At 43.2% G+C, this 25,366-nt stretch overlaps 3 protein-coding genes across 6 annotated transcripts in view; 1 reads left to right on the plus strand and 2 right to left on the minus strand.

The window, feature by feature from the left end:
• Positions 1 to 715, minus strand: part of GRID2IP (Grid2 interacting protein) — a 64,776-nt gene extending 64,061 nt beyond the window's left edge. Inside the window, exon 1 of the mRNA XM_075830523.1 lies at positions 136 to 715. Coding sequence (XP_075686638.1) covers positions 136 to 711 — 576 coding nt within the window. The 5' untranslated portion in view covers positions 712 to 715. The remainder of the gene's footprint in view (positions 1 to 135) is intronic.
• Positions 716 to 13,979: 13,264 nt separating this feature from the next.
• Positions 13,980 to 22,198, plus strand: ZDHHC4 (zDHHC palmitoyltransferase 4). 2 transcript variants are annotated; one of them, XM_075830527.1, is made up of 7 exons: positions 13,983 to 14,256; positions 14,946 to 15,075; positions 16,148 to 16,209; positions 16,943 to 17,121; positions 17,711 to 17,836; positions 18,097 to 18,341; positions 19,457 to 22,198. In XM_075830527.1, the coding sequence occupies exons 2-7, from the start codon at positions 14,953 to 14,955 to the stop codon at positions 19,691 to 19,693; spliced, it is 972 nt and encodes a 323-aa protein (XP_075686642.1). In that variant the 5' UTR covers positions 13,983 to 14,256; positions 14,946 to 14,952; the 3' UTR covers positions 19,694 to 22,198. The 2 variants fall into 2 exon arrangements, with proteins under 2 accessions (XP_075686643.1, XP_075686642.1); XM_075830528.1 differs by lacking the exon at positions 17,711 to 17,836 and having other exon boundaries at positions 13,980 to 14,256.
• E4F1 (E4F transcription factor 1) overlaps positions 21,130 to 25,366 on the minus strand; it is a 31,198-nt gene continuing 26,961 nt past the window's right edge. For 2 of the 3 annotated variants that reach the window (XM_075830525.1, XM_075830526.1), the window contains one exon: positions 21,130 to 25,282. In XM_075830525.1, coding sequence (XP_075686640.1) covers positions 24,950 to 25,282 — 333 coding nt within the window. In that variant the 3' untranslated portion in view covers positions 21,130 to 24,949. The remainder of the gene's footprint in view (positions 25,283 to 25,366) is intronic. The other variant, XR_012849565.1, reaches the window with a different exon arrangement.

Consider the following 25,366-nt stretch of genomic DNA (forward strand, 5'->3'; position numbering starts at 1 on the left):
TCATACATTTCTAGGAGGAATAACAGAGGAATAGTACAATGCAGAGTTCTTAGAAAATATGTTCCAAAATTGTTATTTCATAGGGAATACAGGTATTTACTAAAATAGAGATTCTCTTTAACATCTATAACTTACCTGCCGGTTAAATTCCTGAGCTTTGAGTCTCTGTACTTGGCTTGTTGTCTCTGATCTGCTTCCACTTGCACTGTACACTCTACTGTGTCTCTGCCTCCGACCAACACACAAGAGGCCGAGCCGTATTACATCCTCCCCACAGCGAGAAATCTTCCGGGACGCCTCTGACACATCTGCCACAGGGACTTCATTAATTTCGAGAAGTAAATCTCCAGTTCTTACCCCACCATAGGATGCAGGAGATCCGGGAGTAACATTGGCTACCAGTAGAGGTCTACCATCATTGAGCGTGAGGCCAATCTCCTCCTGAGCTTTTCTGGACACTTCCACATATTGGACTCTTGATATTACTCCAATACTTGGTGGCACACTAAGACACTCCTGGCCCAGTTTGGTCAGTGCCTCACAAGTCAGAGAAGACACGGGCGTTCCTTCTACTTCCAAAATCTGGTCTCCAGGCTTCAGTCCAGCTGCATGGGCACTGCTTCCATCCTCCACCCATAAAATGTAACAGGGACCAGAACCGCCCAGTCCAAAGCCAAATGCTTCTGGCCAACCTTCATTAGTGACTGGCATTGATATAACTGTGAAGACAGAAGGTTGGATGTTACTATAGACAATGACCAAACGAAGACCTGTCATCGTTCATTGGCCTCCTCATACATCTGCGGTGATCCCTTTAGAAGACACTAGTTGGTTCAGGAAATAAAAGTGGTGACAACCCATGATGGACAAAGACCAATTACCAAAAATAGAAGACCATTGGTGTTCACGGGAAAGAACCACTTCTTAAAGTGCTCATTAGATAAAAGTTGGCAGAACCCCACTATTTCTTTGGAAGCGGACGACTATCTAATGTGTATGGGGGGGGGGTCCCGAAGTCGGTGGAAAGAAGAACTAGGCATGTTGGATTTGGAGTCGGGAGGAACATCTGATCGACCGTCAATTATCTAAAGTGTATGGGCAACTTACAATCCTTGATTGTATAGATGGAGGCCAAAGAATAAGTCCAGTTCTGTATCTAAACTATATGTAATATTAACAGTGAAGACGGACACAGACATTATAGAGATCGGGCCAAAAAGTCAATGAGTCCTGACTCCTCTACTGGCAGCTCTTGAGCAAGGGTCTACCCAGGTCCAATACACATTAGCTATATATGTGTGGACAACTGCCCCTACGCCATGGACACCAATGAAAAGTAGCATTGAACAGATGTCCATACATGGTGATAAAAGCTTCACTGCTCTAACTGTAAAGAACCCTTTCCTATATTGATCCATAAATAGCTTTTCTTCCACATGTCAAGGATATTTCCTGCTCTCCAAGGGGCGACTATAATGTGAGATAATCTAATACTTTAAATGGAGCAATCGACTACCATAAACTACTGATTGCATAATACGTCTAATATACAAAAAATTTAAAAGATTTCCGAATATTTTCATACGATCGGCTACACAGAGAGTTACTTACAGAGAAGTTTTGCTTGGTCTCTCAGAGTAGTCTGACATCTCCATGAAGTGGGGCTACACTTCTGTGTCATTAGAGGAAGAGGTCCATAGTATGGTCCAGGTTCTTGGTAATGAGTCAGGTAGGTACAGTGACTATGGCACTAATGACACCCAGAAAGCGCCAGGACGGAGAAGAAGACGATTACTGGAAAGTGCCAAGGTGTATCTCTCTATGGATGACCCTCGGCTCAGAAACCAGACAGCTTAGGTTGGTATTAACAGCTTGGCCACTTAATCAGCATAATAAGTAAGCTTAATTCTACAGGGGGAGACCACAAGCATGGGAGAGATGGGTAGATGCCCTAGACCAGCGCTGGGCACATACAATAGACTAAGGCCTCACGCACATGTACAGGTATTTGTGCAGCAGTACACAGGTCCATATGACAGACCCATAGGCACGGCCCAGGCCGCAATGTAGGCACCTTGTATAGATCCATAATGCGGTGCCCACAAACTGCTATGCGCCCATGCTGTACCTCCGGGTGGCACAAATTTTATTCAGATGCTAAATTAAGGCATTCTGTAAAGTATGTCATATGCCAGAGCTATTATGATGAAGGCACCATATGAAGGGCCCACGGAGTGTTTACGGGCCCATAATACGGACGCATGGGCATTCTGCATGCCGCTGTATAGAGGACAGATCTGTGAGTCTAATGTATTTAGCTTACAGAAGATAGTCTAGACTGGATGCAATTGTAGCAAACCCTCAGCTGTGAGAAGTATTAGGTCTGTAAGGTTTTTCGGCCTCCACATGTAAACAAGAACGTTCCTATTCGTTGACACTAAACAGAGATCTTGAAAATGGTAAGGAATTGAACTTTTCATTATACATTCTTATGCATTAAAATTTTGGGGGTTACACCAGTATCTATTGCTCCCAGAATCCCAGTATCATTAAACATTTGTCTGCTGGAGCCTTCGGGCAGTGTATGGCAGCCAGGTGCCCGGTCCATGGTCACCCACTGTTTTAATATAGTTAATGAACATTCAAGGCTGCTGGAAATTTAAAATTCATTGTTGTTGCCCTGTGAATCTGTCAGCAGACTACAGGTTGCAGCTGTTTATGGCAGTCTGTTGTCTGCCAATGGACTCCAAACTGTCCTAAAACAGCCTACGTCTGATTTGCATGGAAAAGAATATACTGTATATATACACAAGGTAAGCAGGGCTAGAATGGTAGATGGTATAACATTGGATATAATACATGATCTATGTTAATACTTATTATTTTTCAGCCAGTAAATTGAGGGATTACGTTTGGAAAACCGTCCATATGTTAATTGCAGCATTTAATGCTCCGGGAACTAAGCAGATAATTTAATTCCTTGTCCTTGAGTCAGCTATAAGGCTGGACTACACGTCCAGAAGCATTGCAACTGGAGATGGTTACAGGGGAGCACCTAGTGGGGATTTCCAGTATCCGGATACCCCCCTCCACTGCTACTTAGGAGACGCAGCAAAACAGCCAAAGAGTTAAATAATACAATTCTCACTGCCTGCAGCTACCACTAGGGGGAGATCCCTAAATACAGATTTATACAGCAAGTATTGAATTCAATGGGAGCTGTTTAGGTAGTGAGCTCCCCCTAGTGGTGGCTGTGGGCAGCCAGAATTATATTTTTTAACTCTGTGCTGTGCGAAGGGAAATAGGGGATTTGGAGCTCTGTAACAGAAAAATGAAGCTACGACCCCTAGAACGATATATTGTATAATAAATCAGCGCAGCATTAGCCCCTGCAGTTAATATTATAAACCTCTAAACCACCAAGAATCCCATTTACAGAGAACATTGAATTGTATTAGATTAGATGAGTTATACTTTTAGAGCTAAGCTGTTAGCCCACATGTCTGACAGCGGATGGGGTTAAACTGCTGTCTGTTTCCAAGGGTGACCAGTAGAATTTTAAATTCAGGGGTTGTGTGATGACATCTCGTAAGTGATGCAGCTACATAGACTGTAAAACAATCCAGAGTGAGGCCTACAAATCAGCGCAGATGACGAAGCAGGTCTATGCAAATTAGGAGCACAAATATCTTGTTTCAATAAACTTTATTTATAATAAAACAGACACTTGTTTTGTTTACTGCCTCGTATAAGTAAAGTTATTGAAAAGATCAAAGAACATGCTCAAACTGTGTAACACTGAACAGACCTTTTATAATACCCACATAGTACCGGCCACTGTGCCGCTGCAGTACCCACATAGTACCTTCCACAGTTCCGCTGCAGTACCCACATAGTACCTGCCATAGTGCCCCTGAGGTACCCACATAGTACCTGCCACAGTGCCCCTGCAGTACCCACATAGTACCTGCCACAGTGCAGCTGCAGTACCCACATAGTACCTGCCACTGTGCAGCTGCAGTACCCACATAGTACCTGCCACAGTTCCGCTGCAGTACCCACATAGTACCTGACACTGTGCAGCTGCAGTACCCACATAGAACCGGCCACTGTGCCGCTGCAGTACCCACATAGTACCTTCCACAGTTCCGCTGTAGTACCCACATAGTACCTGCCACAGTGCCCCTGAGGTACCCACATAGTACCTGCCACAGTGCCCCTGCAGTACCCACGTAGTACCTGCCACAGTGCAGCTGCAGTACCCACATAGTACCTGCCACTGTGCAGCTGCAGTACCCACATAGTACCTGCCACAGTTCCACTGCAGTACCCACATAGTACCTGACACTGTGCAGCTGCAGTACCCACATAGTACCGGCCACTGTGCCGCTGCAGTACCCACATAGTACCTTCCACAGTTCCGCTGCAGTACCCACATAGTACCTGCCACAGTGCCCCTGAGGAACCCACATAGTACCTGCCACAGTGCCCCTGCAGTACCCACATAGTACCTGCCACAGTGCAGCTGCAGTACCCACATAGTACCTGCCACTGTGCAGCTGCAGTACCCACATAGTACCTGCCACAGTGCCGCTGCAGTACCCACATAGTACCTGACACTGTGCCGCTGCAATACCCACATAGTACCTACCGCAGTTTCGCTGCAGTACCCACATAGTACTTGATACTGTGCCGCTGCAGTACCCACCTAGTACCTGACACACTGCCCCTGCAGTACCCACATAGTACCTGACACAGTGCCGCTGCAGTACCCACATAGTACCTGCCACAGTGCCGCTGCAGTACCCACATAGTACCTGACACTGTGCCGCTGCAGTACCCACATAGTACCTGACACTGTGCCGCTGCAGTACCCACATAGTACCTGCCACAGTGCCGCTGCAGTACCCACATAGTACCTGACACTGTGCCGCTGCAGTACCCACATAGTACCTGACACTGTGCCGCTGCAGTACCCACATAGTACCTGCCACAGTGCCGCTGCAGTACCCACATAGTACCTGCCACAGTTTCGCTGCAGTACCCACATAGTACTTGATACTGTGCCGCTGCAGTACCCACCTAGTACCTGACACACTGCCGCTGCAGTACCCACATAGTACCTGCCACAGTGCCGCTGCAGTACCCACATAGTACCTGCCACAGTGCCGCTGCAGTACCCACATAGTACCTGACACTGTGCCGCTGCAGTACCCACATAGTACCTGCCACAGTGCCGCTGCAGTACCCACATAGTACCTGACACTGTGCCGCTGCAGTACCCACATAGTACCTGACACTGTGCCGCTGCAGTACCCACATAGTACCTGCCACAGTGCCGCTGCAGTACCCACATAGTACCTGCCACAGTGCCGCTGCAGTACCCACATAGTACCTGACACTGTGCCGCTGCAGTACCCACATAGTACCTGCCACAGTGCCGCTGCAGTACCCACATAGTACCTGACACTGTGCCGCTGCAGTACCCACATAGTACCTGACACTGTGCCGCTGCAGAACACACATAGTACCTGACACTGTGCCGCTGTAGTACCCACATAGTACCTGACACTGTGCCGCTGTAGCACCCACATAGTACCTGACACTGTGCCGCTGCAGTACCCACATAGTACCTGCCACACTGCTGCTGCAGTACCCACATAGTACCTGACACTGTGCCGCTGCAGTACCCACATAGTACCTGCCAGTGCCGCTGCAGTACCCACATAGTACCTGCCACAGTGCCGCTGCAGTATCCACATAGTACCTGACACTGTGCCGCTGCAGTACCCACATAGTACCTGACACTGTGCCGCTGCAGTACCCACATAGTACCTGAAACTGTGCCGCTGCAATACCCACATAGTACCTACCGCAGTTCCGCTGCAGTACTCACATAGTACTTGATACTGTGCCGCTGCAGTACCCACATAGTACCTGACACAGTGCCACTGCAGTACCCACATAGTACATGACACTGTGCCGCTGCAGTACCCACATTGTACCTGCAACAGTGCCACTGTAGTACCCACATAGTACCTGACACTGTGCCGCTGCAGTACCCACATAGTACCTGACACTGTGCCGTTGCAGTACCCACATAGTATCTGACACTGCGCCGCTGCAGTACCCACATAGTACCTGACACAGTGCCGCTGCAGTACCCACATAGTACCTGCCACAGTGCTGCTGCAGTACCCACATTGTACCTGCTACAGTGCCGCTGCAGTACCCACATAGTACCTGCAACAGTGCCACTGCAGTACCCACATAGTACCTGCCACAGTACCCACATAATACCTGACACTGTGCCGTTGCAGAACCCACATAGTATCTGACACTGTGCCGCTGCAGTACCCACATAGTACCTGTCACAGTGCCGCTGCAGTACCCACATAGTACCTGCCACAGTGCTGCTGCAGTACCCACATTGTACCTGCTATAGTGCCGCTGCAGTACCCACATAGTACCTGCCACAGTGCCACTGCAGTACCCACATAGTACCTGCCACTGTGCCGCTGCAGTACCCACATAGTATCTGCCACGGTGCCGCTGCAGTACCCACATAGTACCGGCCACTGTGCCGCTGCAGTACCCATATAGTACCTGCCACAGTGTCACTGCAGTACCCACATTGTACCTGACACAGTAATAGTAATATAGTGCCTGTTACAGAACTCATATAGTAGCCATACAGTACCCGCATAGTACCTGCCACACTGCCCCTAAGATAGTACCTGTCACAGTAGCCACATAGTACATGCCAGTATTCGTTGCAGTACCCACCTAATACCTCACACAGTACACCAAAGATAGTGCTTGTTGCAAAACTCACATAGGTACTACCAAAGTGCCCCTAAGAAAATACCTGCCACAGTACCCACATACCTGGCACAGTGCAGTACCCACATAGTACTTGCCACTTTGCGCCTAAATACAGTGCTTGTGGCAGAACTCATAAAGTACCTGAGACAGTGCTCATAACATTATGCCCTTTAGAGTACCCACATAGTACCTGCCACAGTGCTCCAAAGATAGTGCCTGTTGAAAAACTCATACAGTAACTGTCAAAACTCCCCTCATATAATGCCTGTCACAATGCCCATATACTACCTCCCACAGTGCCCCTGATATAATGCCTCACACTGTACCCACATAGTATGTTTCACAGTGCCCCTGAGATAATGCCTTACACTGTACCAACATAGTAACAGCCATGCCCCTAAGAAAATGCATGTCACAGTACCCACATAGTACCTGCCACAGTGCCCATTGCAGTACCGACATAGCACTTGCCACATTGCCCCTAAGATAATGCATGTGGCAGAACTCCTATAGTACCTGCCACAGTGCTCATAACAATATGCCTTTTAAAGTACCCACATAGTACCTGCCACAGTAACCAACGATAGTGCCTAACATAATGCCCATCACAGTACCCAGATAGTACCTTCCACAGTGCCCCTGAGATAATGCCTCACACTATACCCACATAGTACCATCCACAGTGCCCCTGAGATAATACCTCACACTGTACCCACATAGTACCATCCACAGTGCCCCATAAGATAATGCCTCACACTGTGCCCACATAGTACTATCCACAGTGCCCCTGAGATAATACCTCACACTGTACCCACATAGTACCATCCACAGTGCCCCATAAGATAATGCCTCACACTGTGCCCACATAGTACTATTCACAGTGCCCCTGAGATAATACCTCACACTGTACCCACATAGTACCATCCACAGTGCCCCTGAGATAATGCCTCACACTGTGCCCACATAGTACCATCCACAGTGTCCAAAATAATTCCTTACACTGTACCCACATAGTAACTGCCACAGTGACCATATAGTGCTTTAACTCTTTACTGACATATAGTTTAAGTAAAGAAAGTGGTACAAGAAGTACAAAAATTTGGATACAACTTAAAGGAATTCTCCATAATGCTTAGTGGAGGTCTGAGAGTCCAAAAGGAAATAAGAGCATGTCTAGATCTGTTATATGAACTATGTAAAAATATCCCCACAGAAAAGAAACACAAAGACCAACAATCCTATGTAACGACATGTGTATCCCCACCATCCGGTGTCTCAATCGTTTTGAAGGTGAATACTGAGGCAGAGACTCTCAGGGTATGTGCACACACACTAATTACGTCCGTAATTGACGGACGTATTTCGGCCGCAAGTACCGGACCGAACACAGTGCAGGGAGCCGGGCTCCTAGCATCATACTTATGTACGATGCTAGGAGTCCCTGCCTCTCTGCAGGACAACTGTCCCGTACTGTAATAATGTTTTCAGTACGGGACAGTAGTTCCACGGAGAGGCAGGGACTCCTAGCATCGTACATAAGTATGATGCTAGGAGCCCGGCTCCCTGCACTGTGTTCGGTCCGGTACTTGCGGCCGAAATACGTCCGTCTATTACGGACGTAATTAGTGTGTGTGCCCTCAGACCCACGATTATCTCTCCCTGATGTGACCTCCATGTCTTACCTGCAGGACTCCACACCAGAAAGAACAGAGACACAAAGTGCAGAGGTAGAAGACCAAGACCAGCACGGTTTTTGTATCAATTACACCCCGGCAGCAGAGAGAAGGGAGTTTCTATAACAAGCGCTCTGGTTGCCTTGAAACCCAATCAACCATTCATTAGGAAGGAAGCTTGAGTGATATACCGCTGACAGGGTGTGTAATAATGCCAGGGGACCAGTGCCACACTCCATACAGGTAAATGCCTGGGGCAGCGCAAATATATGGCCAGCATGAGAACGGCTCCATATCCATAGGGGGCAGTATTATAGCAGTTATATTCTTGTATATAAGGACAGTATTATAGTAGTTATATTCTTGTATATAGGTGGCAGTATTATAGTAGTTATATTCTTGTATATAGGGAGCAGTATTATAGTAGTTATATTCTTGTATATAGGGTCAGTATTATAGTAGTTATATTGTATATAGGAGCAGTATTATAGTAGTTATATTCTTGTACATAGGAGGCAGTATTATAGTAGTTATATTCTTGTATATAGGAGGCAGTATTATAGTAGTTATATTCTTGTATATAGGAGCAGTATTATAGTAGTTATATTCTTGTATATAGGAGAAGTATTATAGTAGTTATATTCTTGTATATAGGGGGCAGTATTATGGTAGTTATATTCTTGTATATAGGAGGCAGTATTATAGTAGTTATATTCTTGTATATAGGAGCAGTATTATAGTAGTTCTATTCTTGTATATAGGAGAAGTATTATAGTAGTTATATTCTTGTATATAGGGGGCAGTATTATGGTAGTTATATTCTTGTATATAGGAGGCAGTATTATAGTAGTTATATTCTTGTATATAGGAGCAGTATTATAGTAGTTATATTCTTGCATATAGGGGGCAGTTTATAGTAGTTATATTCTTGTATATAGGGAGCAGTATTATAGTAGTTATATTCTTGTAAATAGCGGGCAGTATTATAGTGGTTATATTCTTGTATATAGGGGCAGTATTATAGTAGTTATATTCTTGTATATAGGGGGCAGTATTATAGTAGTTATATTCTTGTACATAGGGAGCAGTATTATAGTAGTAATATTCTTGTATATAGGAGAAGTATTATAGTAGTTATTTTCTTGTAAATAGGGGGCAGTATTATAGTAGTTATATTCTTGTATATAGGAGCAGTATTATAGTAGTTATATTCTTGTATATAGGGGCAGTATTATAGTAGTTATATTCTTGTATATAGGGGGCAGTATTATAGTAGTTATATTCTTGTATATAGGGCAGTAATATAGTAGTTATATTCTTGTATATAGAGGCAGTATTATAGTAGTTATATTCTTGTATATAGGGGCAGTATTATAGTAGTTATATTCTTGTATATAGGGGCAGTATTATAGTAGTTATATTCTTGTATATAGGGGCAGTATTATAGTAGTTATATTCTTGTATATAGGGGCAGTATTATAGTAGTTATATTCTTGTATATAGGGAGCAGTATTATAGTAGTTATATTCTTGTATATAGGGGCAGTATTATAGTTGTTATATTCTTGTATATAGGGGGCAGTATTATAGTCGTTATATTCTTGTTTATAGTGGGCAGTATTATAGTAGTTATATTCTTATATATAGGGGGCAGTATTATAGTAATATTCTTGTATATAGGGGACAGTATTATAGTAGTTATATTCTTGTATATAGGAGGCATTATTATAGTAGTTGTATTCTTGTATATAGGGGCAGTATTATAGTAGTTATATTCTTGTATATAGGGGCAGTATTATAGTAGTTAAATTCTTGTATATAGGGGGCAGTATTATAGTAGTTATATTCTTGTATATAGAGGGCAGTATTATAGTAGTTATATTCTTGTATATAGGGGCAGTATTATAGTACTTATATTCTTGTATATAGGGGCAGTATTATAGTAGTTATATTCTTGTATATAGGGGCAGTATTATAGTAGTTATATTCTTGTATATAGGGGGCAGTATTATAGTAGTTATATTCTTGTATATAGGGGCAGTATTATAGTAGTTATATTCTTGTATATAGGGGGCAGTATTATAGTAGTTATATTATTGTATATAAGGGCAATATTATAGTAGTTATATTCTTGTATATAGGGGATAGTATTATAGTAGTTATATTCTTGTATATAGGGGCAGTATTATAGTAGTTGTATTCTTGTACATAGGGGCAGTATTATAGTAGTTATATTCTTGTACATAGGGGCAGTATTATAGTAGTTATATTCTTGTATATAGGAGGCAATATTATAGTAGTTATTGTATATAGGGGCAGTATTATAGTAGTTATATTCTTGTATATAGGAGCAGTATTATAGTAGATATATTCTTGTATATAGGGGGCAGTATTATAGTAGTTATATTCTTGAATATAGGAGGCAGTATCATAGTAGTTATATTCTTGTACATAGGGGCAGTATTATGGTAGTTATATTCTTTTATATAGGGGGCAGTATTATAGTAGTTATATTCTTGTACATAGGGGGCAGTATTATAGTAGTTATATATTGGTACATAGTGGGCAGTAAATGATAAAATGCTGGTTTCCTGCAGGCTCCACTAGGGGGAGCTAATAAACAGTACACAGTCAGCTCCAAAGGTCCCCCTAGTGGTGGCTACAGGCAGCCATAATTTGATAATTGAACTCTCTGGCTATGTCTGCTTGATGAGTAAGATACCCTGTGAGCCCATCAATGACACCGTATGATATGGCCGAGCTTGACTTGGAACAGCTATTGAAATACATTCTTGTGTTTGGATCTGTGTATGACAAGAGACGTATGAATTGCTCTGCCACGTCTTTTATCAAGTACATTCTTGTCTGCAGCAAAGGTAATGTGAGAGGATGAAGATGTCACTCCCAGATAAGTGACTCAGGTGTCCGGACACACACAAGCTCAAAGTGCTACTATTCATTAGAAATGAAATGAATAGAGGTGAACATTAAAGCCGAGATCGTGGGCAGAACTGTATTATGGCATATGACACTTACAACCCAATGCCGGCGGTACTGATGGAGATTCTATATAACAGCAGAAAGTCTATGTCCTCTGAACACCTTTATACAGCTCATATACACAGTTTACACTATCCCATGTGGACAGTAGTGTCTTATCTGGAGAGACTGGCCAGTTTAAAGAGGACCAGTCACCTCTCCTGCCATTTCTGTTTCAGTAAATAATTGTATTCCCCATGAAATAACAATTCCGGAGCATCTTTTATCAGAACTTTGTGTTTTGTTATTCCTCTGTTATTCCTCCTAGAAATTGATGAATAAATTGACAACTGGGTGTTACCAGTTGGGTGTGTGTCCCTACACAGACTGATAATGTCCAATCAGTGCTGACAGTATCAGACGGTGCAGGGACATGGCCCTTTGAAAAGAGGAAAGGTAACATCCAGTAGTCAATTCATTCAGAAAATTTGCTGGAGGAATAACAGAGGAACGGCACAATGCATAGTTCTAAAAATAGATGCTCAAGAATTGTTATTTTATAGGGAATACAAGTATTTACTAAACTAAACAGGTCAGGTGAAAGGTCCTCTTTAACCTGTTCGCGCACCACGAAGTACTGTTGCATCATGGTGCGGGGGGGGGGGGGGTGAGGTTTGGAGCAGGCTCACCCGCTGAGCCCGTTCCGTTCGCAGCAGGTGTAAGCTGTGTTTTACCGCTGACACCCGGGACTAATGGCCAGGAATAACAATCGCGCTGTTCCTGGTCGTTTAACACTTTAGATCAAGTGATCAAGCACGATCACTGCATCTAAGACATTAGAAAGAGCCCCCCCCCCCTCCCCCGTGATTTCATCAGGGGTGTCGATGGTTGTCATTGTGAAGTTTTAGATCCTAGTTAGTCAGCCTGGTTTTCACCGAGTTGCGCGGGAAGAATTAAACCAGAAGCAGAGCTCAGGTAGAATATCCTCTCTCGATGACATAGGAGCACAACAACTTTATTTAAAACAATGCAAAACTTATATAGCAAAAATGGCGTCAATTATCAGTATATGATCTTGGGACACCTCCAAGGTGCTAATTGGTTCTTGTTCAAACATGCCCTTTTCTTATTTGTTCAGTAAGTTTGTAGTTATTTGTGGGTTAATACTTCATGTTGCTTTTTTCACATTCCAGGGCATTGTCTCATGCTCCGGCGCCATCTTGTGCCATCTTGTCATACTACATAACATTATAGCAGAATATGATATACTGAGAAGCTTTATATAAGAATAATAATGATTTATGCAAGCACACAAATATACATAGTGGTGATCCTTCACAGTATGGCAGCCCAGGGGCCTAACGAAGGCCCCCAGGGCTGCCTTTCTTCATCTCCTGTTAAGCAGGGCTTAACAGAAGCCTGTAAAAATGATAATATACTGCAATACATTAGTATTGCAGTGTATCGTACCAGCGATCATTAGTCCCCCTAGGGGACTAATGAAATGTGTAACAAAAAAAGTTAAATAACGTTTTTAGTAGTTTCAAAAACTAAAAAATTACAACATACAAAATTGGTATCGCTGCGTCCATAAAAGCTCAAACTATTACAATATAGCATTATTTAACGTGCACGGTGAACGCCGTAAGAGGGAAAAAATATAAACCACCGGAATCGCTGTTTTCTGGTCACTTCGTATCCCCCAGAAATTAAATAAAGTGATCAAAATGTGTCATGTAGCCCAAAAATGTAACCAATAGAAACGACAGCTCGCCCTGCAAAAAATAAGTCCTCATACCGCTCAATCGCGGGAAAAATAAAAAAAGTTCTATCTTTCAGAACGTGGCGACAAAACACAAATTTTATTTTTAACAATTTGTTTCCTTGTAAAAGTCGTAAAATATATTTTAAAAAAAACGATATCAATTTGGTATCTCCGTAATCATATTGACCGGTAGGATAAAGTTAACTGGCCATTTTTTCCGTATGATGAAAGTAAAAACGAAACCCCTCAAAACATTGAGGAATCGCTGTTTTTTTCCTATTCCACCCCACAAATAATTTTTTACAAATACATTGATACATGACATTTTTTCCCAATCGATGAAAAATGACAAGTCATACTGGAAAAAATATTTTCCGTATATGGCTTTATCGACGTAAAAATAAAAAAGTTTTGTCTTTTGGAAGGTGGGAGGAAAAAATGAAACCGAAAATCCCAAAAATGTCTGCGTCCAGAAAGGGTTAATAGTGTCATCTTCAAGGTTATAATGTATATTATACCCATCAGCAGCAGCTAGCCTGCTTGTTGATGGTTTCCAGGTAAAAATAGTAAGAGGTAAAGAAGATTACATATCATAATGCAACAAGTCCTAGTACTTGGTGACTATACTTTGTATACCTTATGTTGTGAACTCAAACCTGAGAACCTCATTGTCACCATTTTAATAAATACTTTTCGATAATTTCCCTCTGCCAGCATCATTCAAGGTAACCTAATCGTCGGTCCTTTCGCTCTGTGCTCGATTCAAAAGTCTGAACCTTTGCAGCGTTTGATTTAGAAGTCTGAACCTCCCTGCATCTGCGCAAATCGATCATCGACACTATGACTCGGCGATTGATTTAGAAGCCTGGACCTCTCTACCTCGACGTTCTGCTGTACTAACCGAAGCCGCCTGCTTGCTTGTCTTCCGGGTTTCCCAAGATGGCGGCGCCCAGTGTGATACTGGCTGAACAGGGTTTTATTCTCTGATGACAACAGCGAGTCCACAGTGAGACAGGTAAGGGTTTGTGAGTGTTATAAACATATTAGCCTTCCAGGTGGTCACCTCCTCATCTGTCATAGTTTCCTTGCAAACCTCATTCTTCTTGTACTGCAAACCACAGCATGCCGATAGCAGTTTCACCCTCAAGAGACTGCAGATGTCCCCAGGAAGCTTAGATATGGGGGGCTGTTTGCAGGGTTCTCACACTGGAGAGCTGCTTTCACACCATGTCCTCTTATAATTGTGCCCACCAATGCCAACCATATTGCCCCCTCCTCACTACACTGAGAGCCGCATTGTACCATGTTAATAAAATAAATAAGAAATATTAAAGGTGTCTCATGAGAGGGGATTTTGCTGGAGGAAGCCACAGGCATTTCTGGGAAATGTAGTATTACATGTAATATATGGCTGACGGGTGCCGCGATGGCTCATAGAGGCGGGTCCATAGGGTATATTGACAAGCGTGTTTGTGATGAGATAACCCCTTTAATTAGGCAGGAGTAGTATAGATAATTCTGGCGGTCGCGCCCTGTCCACGAATCACAGCTCACGTATAGTACTACGTTTACGTGTATCGCCAACCACGACTTTCCCAGCAATAACCGCTGATCGGGTTGTCTGCCCGGTGTAGATCTTTGTGTCTGTGGTCAGGTCTATGTACAGTGCAGCGCTCACTAACCTACGTTGTGTTTTTATTCTAGTCCCAGCATGGACTTTCTGTGGCTTTTCATCCTCTATGTGTTTCTCCTCGCTCTTTGTGTTTCTATTTTCTGCTTCTTGTCCGGAAGATCCACCAGCGGCTTGGACAGCGTCCTTCGTAGAGCAGAACAGGTGAGGTGCCCTTTTAAAGGGATTTTCTCATCAGGCGATCCGTTTGTTTAGTGCCCCCTGCAACAACAGGTCCGGCACCCCCAGCAAGGAGCAGGCTTTACCGGGAAAAGCTGTAAGGAGCTAGGTATTTCCCCCATCAAATGGGGGCCATTCCGATAAATGAGCATCCATATGATACATGGACATCCATATGATACATGGACGGTTTGAGTCTGCTAGAACAGGAACCGCACTATAATGTTCATACGACCTATATAATGCATCGGACACCCCTTTACTGCATGTTAAAAACTGTATTATCAAGTCATCTATGCTGAGATATGATGTCAACCCTGAGGAGGCTGCACTACTGAGAGATCCTGATGACATCATGTCCCCTTCGGATTTGTCAGGTGCAATGTTGTCATATAGACCTTGTGTGGATCCAAATCAACAAAAACATTGATGGCCCCCCCCCCCCCCCCCCCAATAAGTTTTCCTGCCAGGTAGGATGTAGATACTAATGCAGTTGGTGATTTGGATTCACACGACTCCATCATTATCTACATCCGTCTTGGCATGAAAAGTGAAAGTTTATGTGAGATCATCAATGATTTTGGTGCTTTGGATCCACACAAGGATCTATAGGTCTATATGACAACACACACATTTAATCATTGCATATTGAAAAACTATGCAAATTTCTTATATTCCTTATGCTTCTATTTCTCTCCAAGATCTCTGCTTGCTGTTAGTCAATGAAAGTATTCATTGTATGAGTTTTCAGTCTCTGGATGTAAACAGAGATAATACTTTTCCGAGCTGAGGGTTTGCTACAATTGTATCTAGTCTATCTATATAAAGTAGAGTCTATCTAATCATCAACACAAATCTCTCTCTCCTGTCCTGAGATTTTGCTACAATGTATCAGTGTAGGTAAAATGGATCAGCCTGGGGTTCAGGATTGTATAGACTTTGTGTAAACTTCCATTTTTCCCCATCAACTGTATGAGGTTGGTGTCCCTTTAAATGATCCTTTAAAATTCCAGTTATTTTCTTTCTGTACAGTCCGCTGATGTGCTTTATACTGCAGGTTATTTCTCTTGTGTTACCAGCCTGGCTTCAGAGATGCATCAACAGCTGCTTCCACACCAGGTGAGTAACACATTTATCCCCATAGTTACACATTTGGATCTCAGGACCAGAACGAGTTATTAGAATAAAAATAATAGTTAAAGGAATTGTCCACTTTTGATCAATAGTCAAAGGACTTTAGAGGCCTAATGCACATTGTCAGAGCCGTGTGTACAAAGCCTAAAGATTCTCTTACAGCGGCCAATTTTGGCAGCTCGTTGATTTGGCGCTAGTTTCCTCCTTTAACAAGGAGCTATGGATAGGGACGAGCGCTCATTACTCTGATCGCTCGTCCCCATACATTAATATCATGGCGGTAGCGCGCCTCCCTGTTTACATAGGGAGCTGTGCTGCTGACAACGATATACATAAATATATATATATATATTTTTTAAATGATATGATCAGCAGATGAACGAGCGTTTGCACGATAATTGGCCCGTGTAAAAGGGCCTTTAGGCGATCTGTTCGGTGCTTCCATACAGCACGGTTTACAGGAATAATCTCCCCGTCGTTCAAAGGAACTGGCGCTTCTGGTATTTGGAAACCCGAACGCAGCCTTAGATAAACCGTTCTTTCAGCTTCCACGGGACTGACGGAACAGCCGAGTGCTGTGTTCTACCGTCCGTCAGTCCCATAGACATTGCACGAAGCGGGATCTTGACCGCCGCTCCATTCGCTCTTCTCGCTGCGGTCGTGCTGTTTTTCTTTCTAGACATATGTAATTGATTTTTGATCACTTCTCTTGTTTTAGGAGCGCTGCTTTTGTCTTCTTGCACCTGGTCCTGGACGCGCTGGTTTTTGCAGAATACACCTGGGAGGTTCTCGACTACAGTCTGGAGCTGGAATTGAACTGGATGTTGGTTTTCCTGCCGTACTTTCTGATTTCAGTAAATCTTTACTACTTCTACAAATGCTGCACAATAGACCCAGGTAACAACAAGAGAGGATACTCCTCTCCCCCCCCCCCCCCCCACTCCCGTCCCCCCACTCCCCCACTCCCGTCCCCCCACTCCCGTCCTACAATTCCTTGGTTTTATGCTTCTTGAGAAATTCCACCTTATATTGCAGTTCTGAACTGGAAACCATTGCTGGGTTATCAGATTTTCTGGATTATCAAGTGCACGATTAAAGGAATTTCACATATGCAACTTTCTATTATACTTTGTAAAACAATTCCTTGCCACTGTCAATCTCTGCTTGCAGTCAGTGAATGGAAACACTTTGTTTACATTCTGAGACTGAAAACCTGACGGGATTATGGCCTGCTGACACAGCTGAGCGTTTGTTACAATGTTTTCATGTAGGTAAAAGCTATTGGCCTGGAGAACAGAAGATAGGTTTGTGCTGCTGTATTTAGCTCACAGAGGGTTACCTAGTCTGGATATATCGTAACAAACTGCTGCTGTGTGAACTGGACCTGAAGGTTAATTTGTTTTGTCATGGGCAGGTACATTTTGATTCACACAGAGAAAGTTGCATTTAAAATTGTCTTTTTTTTGTTTGTTTGTTTGTATTTTAGGAAGAGTTACCAAACAGAATGAAGCACTTTGTATTCGGGTATATGATTATGATGAGATCATGTTTCACCGCAGCAATAAGTGTCCAACATGTCACCTAATAAAACCGGCACGATCAAAGCACTGCGGTGAGAGATCAGAATTTACAAAGCGCACCCCTGAGAGGACACTCTGCACAGTGATCAGCTGGTTATACATTTTACTGCAGCGGCCACTTCAGGGGAAATGTGGTATTACATACGGTCATTCAAATAAATAGCCGTATGTGTAAATCATGGACAGGCTAAAGAGACTCTCTTTGTTAGTGGCGCTCTGCTATGAATAATAGTTAACCAATTATATCGTTGAGTTGCTACAGGACAATAACTACATTGTTTTTTCCTTGCAGGTGTCTGTGGGAGCTGCATCCAGCGTTTCGACCATCACTGTGTCTGGGTGAATAACTGTATTGGAGCCCTGAATATCAGATACTTCTTACTGTACCTGCTGAGCTTGACTCTAACAGTGGCCTCCTTAGCTGCTGTGATTACAACGTTCCTCCTGCAGGTGGTGCTGCTCTCACATATGATGACTGCAGCCTATGTGGACAGCGAGGGATATGAAGAGATTGCGAGCCTAGTTTATGTTATACAAGTAGGTATGAGACTGAAAATAGTAAGAAAAATTAAGAGCCAGTCCTAAAATGAAAATATTCATATATGATGTCTCGTAAACGACACCACTTTTTGTTAGAAGGAACTCCTGATAAACTGATCACAGGGTGTTCTGCTGCTAGGACCCCAGAGATCAGTTATAAACTGTGATGGAACCCTGGGTTGCCCCCACAGGGTAAACTAGGCATTACACTTCCCATTGCAATCATTGGGTTGTGTATGGGGTCCTTCAGAGAAAGACGCTCTTTATAGCTGATGTCTGGGCAGAATAAGCGCTGAGGGTCTCAGAATTTCATAATGTTTTTTTTTTTAATATACATCAATATATATATTGACCCTTTTGTGATGGTCGAGCACATAAATGGACTCAGGTGGCTGCATTGGCAGGAGGAGGTGGTATAGTCTATCCTACTTTTACTGCTTCCTTTCAGAATTTATTAGAGTGGGGCTTAATTTGTAACTAAACTTTTGTAAAACTTTAGACATGTCAGAAGTTTTGATCAGTTGGGGTCCGAGCGATAAGTCCCCAACCGATTGCTAAAAAGTGGCAGAAGCGCTCAGCTGAGCCACTTTGTTTCTGATCAGCTCAAACAAGCGGTAGGTGGACTTAAACTTTCTATTGAGTCCGTATACCAGTCAGAATTACAGGGAAAGAATCAGAAACGAAGCAGCGCAGCAGTCACCTGAGCACTTCTGCAGCTTCTTTTTTAACGATTGGTGGGGGTCTCTGTCCTTGGACCTCGCACTGATCAAAACTTCTGACATGTCAAAAGTTTTATAAAACTTTAGTTTCATTTTAAGTATCAATGCCCTAACATAATTTAACTATTGGAGTGGCTATAGCGATAAGCCCCGTTATCCACAGGATAGGTGTTGCAGATTGTAATTGGGAACTACAGCCTGCATGACCAGATGGTCCAATACTACTGAGACAGTCTCCGAAACTGCAGCGCCTATGGAGGTTCTAGGCAAAACAGCGACATTTTCCATAGTGGAAATAAGTCACAAGTGACCTTCCAAGTATATATAAAAAATGTATGAGGATCCTCTATCGGGTCTGGCAGCCTTCTCTTGACCTTTTACTTACCTCCCCAGCACCTCTTCCTGACTTTTCCAAGGATTGTCTACACACTGGGATTCCTCTTCCTCCTGATTATGTTCTTAGGAGGGTACACATGCTTCCTCTGTTATCTATCCATCACTAACCGGACCACCAATGAGTGGTACAAAGCACGTGGAATTCCTGGGTCTCTGAGAGGTTACTCAAGGGGAATTCTGGGTAACATGAAAGAAATATTCCAACCTTACACCCGCTATAAGAAGGAGAGATGAGGGCTATTATCTGCACACCAGTTTACAGATCTATAACCATGAAGGAGATGGAGCCAAATGGAACAGCTTTATCCCCCTAAGATCGAAGTGGAAGAAACCAGCAACATAAATAAATTTGTAGCATCTTCCAGATGTACTGGATAAGAAGTTTGTGGGGTAACTGCAAAACACATTTCTTGTGAAAGTTCCAGCTGCCACTAGAGGGCGATCTTCTGTATATGACTTCAATTGAACAGTAACAGATCGGCCCCCTAGTGGTAGAAACAGGAAGTGTACTAAAGATAACAGACCTCCCCTAATGCTGTATGCATCCTACTACCACAATGAAAGGATTAGATTAATGTGTGACACATATGAAATTCTGACACGACTTTTCTTTTAGCCAATTACTAGATATTTATTACGTAACAGTTTTTGTTTAGTAAAAATACATTTGATTTATTGTAATTTATTTAATCTGTGGTGCAAAACAGGAGGGGGACTGGAAACGTTAAGATATAAAATCTGTAGCTGCATTTCTGCTAAGTCTACACGGTGAAGTCTTTAGGCGGCTGCTGCTGCTTGTTCTTGCTTGTCCGATCGACTGCCAATTATCCTATAAGTAAACAAACTGTAAACCTACCAGCAGGGGGAGCTGTAACTACTAGATTCAGGAAACCCCTAGGATTGGCATTTCCCAGTGCAGGAAAGTTAATTGGTTTAGAGGAGGCCAGAGAAACAAAAAACTGAAACATTCATCAATTTTGATTTCATTTAACCCCTTTGTCCTTCATGGTTAAATAGAGAATCTGTTAAAATGATCTTACATGTCATAGATACAAGTGAGAGATCAAACCTGTTCGATGCTGCTCAGATTTCTGCCGCTGATCTCCCCTGCTGTACTGAAATAACATGCATTTGACTACACAAAGTGCATGCCATTAGGTGAGTCGGCATAAATCTATCAGCCAGAGGATGGTATAGACGACAGCTCTTATATCTGCGGTCACCTTTAGTCATTTAGGGCCTTTAAACATCAGCTTTTGGTTTCCATTAAAACTTTTCCATCAGAGAAACAGACGAAAAAACTACGGCTTCCTTTTGCATTACCATTGATTTCAATGGTAATGCTTCCGTTGCGGTTCGTTCCGTTGCGAAGTTTTTTTTTTTTTTTATGTCTCCATGAAAAAACCGGAAACTTTACGGAACAGAAAACAGCAACAGAAAAATTACCATTGAAATCAACGGTAGTGCAGACGGAAGCCATAGTTTCCACTCGGCTTTCCGATCATCGGTTCCTCCGACAGAATGGTTGATCGGCAGACAAACGCTGATGTGAACAGGCTGTAAATGTAACATTATATATAGTTAAGCCGCAGCTATTGTCCCAGCGTAAGAAACGACTAAAAGTTATAAAATGATACAAAAAAGTAAAAGTAGTAAAACTCCGCCATGGATCTTGTATAAAAGAATGTTTATTAATAACACTACTAATACAAAGGCAGTAGTGACATGTGCTCTTCACATTTCCTCCATACGTGGGAGTTGTGGGTTGGGTCCCAAAAGTTCACATAGAGCGGGCGGGAGGTATAAAAAAAACCACGTTATGAAGCGTTGCATAGGTATGTAAGACACCTTAAAAGTTGATTGAAAATATCACAACAAAAATGGGGATCCCCAATAACAGCAGTGAAAACGTACAATTCAACGTAGATCTATGAAGAGCAGCCCCGTCCCCGGTTGACATTCATACTGCAATAAGTTGGCGCAGATCATAGGTGGCAACTACTTCATGCCCATTTTTATTAGTTGTCAGTTCTGTACTCCTCCCCCTTCTTAAAGATATGAGGGTATCTGGTAAAAAAAAAAAAAAAAAAAAAAAAATGGGTGTAAAAAGTTGGTGATTGACTAAATTGATGATAGGGGGAATTGCGCTAGTTGAAAATGACTCAGACATCTGGCTGCGTGCCAGCCGGGTCCCGTCAGTGATACGTGGAAAGATAGGACACGTCCTATCTTTCCACGGATCGGGGAATTGGGTCCGTTTTCATGGACCCAATTCACCTGCTAAAGTGAATGGGTCCGTGAAAATTATCAGGTGCCACTCGGATTCGGTGAAAAACTTTTTCTCCATAGTTTGGGGAGGATAATAATAAGAGGAAACGTATCTTTGGAATAAATAGAACAAGCCAATCAAACAGCGTAAAAGGATTTTTCACAATTTTTCATCCTCTAACACATCAGACAGGTAGTAAGGTGTAGAGTTTAGCAGGGATACAATCGGACACCAGTCATCTGCACCAAGTGTTTGTTTGGCAATTGCGACCTACAATCATCCGGTCTTGTGCACTTAAAGGGTAACTCCAGTACAGAAATCTGAATTTCCCATTGGAATGACTTGGGTCTTCCGTCAGACTCCCTACCCTGCTTAGTAACTGGAAGTGGCAGGAGGGCGACAACACTGGAACTTTGTTGATTATCAAAAGTTTTTATTTAAATAAAGCTTAAACCCTGTAAAATGAAAAATGGCTATAACTTTCTAATACTTTTGTTTTAATTCCTCACCATGTTCAAGATCTCTGCTTGCTGTCTGGATATAAAACAAGAATATTTGCATTTACCGAGGCTAAAAACTCGTCCTGATTCACACTCAGAGGTGCTTGTCTTGTTGCAAGAGAGATTAAAGATACACCAAGGATGTGTTGCGGTTTTTTTTCTCACACACAAAATAAAAAGCTGCAATAAAATCACAATGTGTGAACACAGCCTTAGTGCATCTGCCTCTTCTATAACAAGACGTGCACCTTTGTTACCTGGACATGATCAGGATGGATTTTCAGGCTCTGGATGTAAACCACGAGTCTTCCCATTCACTGTCAGAAAGCAGAGATCTTACAAATGGTATATATATATATATATATATATATATATATATATATATATATATATATATATATATTAGAAAATTGCACAAACTATTATACATTAGAGGAACACTCCTGGCAAACCTGATGCACAGTTCTGCTTAGTGCAGGGTCTGAGGGGGCTGGGATTCAACAAACACTAAAGAGAATCCTTGTGTCATGCTCCGCCCACTCAGACCCGGCATAACTTTGTGACTCATGTTTGCCTGAAGAGTTTAAGCATTACTTACAAACCCTTTTAAGATGTGTGCGTTGCTAGTTTTGTTTAAAGCGCATTCAGCGGGGAGGACTACAACAACCAATCACTCAAAAAATGATGACTACAGAAAACCGTAGGTAGCGACATAAATGCTGATACCGCCTTATACTAAAAGAAAACCCATTCATACTGGTCTAGACCCAGAAGAACCAGTCTCACTATATAATAAAGAACTGCAGCCTTGTTTAAAGGGATTGTCCACTTTAAGCCATTTTACTATAAACTGTTGTATCACATAAAACTGTAAATGCCCTTCTGCCATAGCACAGCTCTTCAGTGGACGGCACCCCCTGCTGCCCATGGATGGGATATGTTAACACTGGGGAGCGGCAGTCATCACATCCACGGGACATAATTTGGCAGCAGTCACGCAACTGACCTGACTGCATCCGTTGTGCGCAGACGCTGAACACATCCAGCGCATGCCCAGATACAGGCCGCAGATTCTCTAATCTCCATTCTGCTGCCTGTATCTACGCTGGATGCGTTCAGCTCCTGCGCAAATGTGAATGCAGCAAGGGGAAGCGGTCGTGTAAGTAAATCATGTGACCGCCGTCATCTTATGTCCTATGGACGTGGAGACTGCAGCTCATAGATATTAACCTATCCCCATCCATGGACAGTGGGGAACCTTAAACGCGACACTCCAGTCCCAAAAATAAAAAATTACTATACAGTGAGAATGTATAGTCAACTAACCTGCTGCCCCGCTCCAGAATGATCTGGATTCCCTTTCAGTCCCCGTTTTCCGAGATGGTCCCCAGTCTCAGACTTCACTATGTAGAGCTCGTTTGGAATTCTGAGACACCCCCACCCCCTCCATTAGACCAGCACTGAGGACATAGGCGCTACTGGACAACACCGACATGGGCCGTCATCAGTCCTGGTCCATCGGAGGGCAGTCGAGGGAGTCATGGTGTTTCTCTACAGAGCGAAGTCTGAGACTAATGGCCACCTCGGAGTAGAAGGGGCACAAAAACTCAGGAAAGGAGGCCGGATCATTAAGGACCGGGGCAACAGGTCAGTGGACTAAACACTTCCAATATATAGTCAATTTTTATTTTTTGGGGGGATTGGAGGGTCGCTTTAAACTAAAGAGCGGGGGTAAGGCATAATGATAAAGCAATCGTCTGGTTTTTAACAACCCCTTTAAGTGCCATTTGAAGGAATGTTTAGCTAGATAGGGGGAATGTTTTCTGGGACCCTCCATCTAGAAACCAAAATGACAAAGCGGTGAGTGGAATCTCATGAATGTCAATCATCCGACATCTTACACAAGGTAGACAATAGGACGACTTTAAAACTAGTCAATTTCTTTTAAAAAAACGCTCCTCCTTTCGCTGCGGAGGCCGCTCAGTCAACTCTCGCAATCGCTCTCGGATACCTACTGGTGTTGATGCTGGAGACCTGTGGATACAGCTTATTTAGTGGCACACGACCCAATGGCCAATTATAAAGCAAAAGTGCACGTGACAGTAACCATACTCCCCTAGCGCCTACAAAAAAGCTCAGACAGTGAAGGACTTACTAAGAACATTCCTCTGGTGGTTGCGGTGCAGGTGCAGTAACATACTACACCCCATGCATGGCATAGCCATTAAGTTTCCATTTGAGGGTGGAGAGCTGCAGGTTTCTCAATGTGAGAAAGATTTGGATGCAGCTTCCCACAGAAATACAGACTTTAGAAGAAGATCCCGACACCCACATCTGACACTGGACTGTGACCGAGGATACGAGTGCACAGCTGAAAAGGCACCAGCATTATCCTGAGCTCACCACCTTCCTCTTACCTCGGACAGAACCAGCGATCTTGAGGAATTAAATCTACAGGTCACAGTTGCTTGAATTGCACCAGAAGTATTCCTTCCCAGCGCCACTACCACAAGACGTTATTAATACTATAGCCGGAAATGAAGGTTTACCTCCGGGCTCCTTCAGTCTGCGGCGTGAAGACTTTTACACTTGTGTGTGCCAATAGACCTGAGTCACAGCGCCACCTAGTGGAGGCAGAAGTATGCAATTCTCTTGCTCATCGTAGCAGACCAGCGTACAAATTGGGCTTCCTGTTTAAATCGGAGGTCATCACATATACAGCTACACAATAACGGTCTGCACCTCCACCTCTCCTTCATGTGATGTTATGACAAACTCTCCAAGCTGTTCCATGTCCTCTGGTACTATAACTTCCTCCACAGGAGAAATATCATTATGGATTACTGCCCCATCTCCAATGGCAGAGGCCAGTGTCAGGGCGACTTGCTCAGTCAGAGATTCAGGGGTAGCGATGGTTATGGTGTCTGTAGTGGGGACTTCCTCTATGCAGGGCTCAGTAGTGTCGTCCAGTGTCACATTCTGTACAATGATCTGTTGTCCTGGGCTGGCGTGGTTTACCAGCTGCTGTACTACATTCAGAATATGGCCATCCACCTGTATAGACACAAAGGCTTGGTAAGCAAGAATTGAAATGTAGAAAAGGAAAAACAAAAACTAGACTTTCCTTTAAGATTTATT

Source organism: Rhinoderma darwinii, chromosome 6, assembly GCF_050947455.1.
Source record: "Rhinoderma darwinii isolate aRhiDar2 chromosome 6, aRhiDar2.hap1, whole genome shotgun sequence".
NCBI lineage: Eukaryota > Metazoa > Chordata > Amphibia > Anura > Rhinodermatidae > Rhinoderma > Rhinoderma darwinii.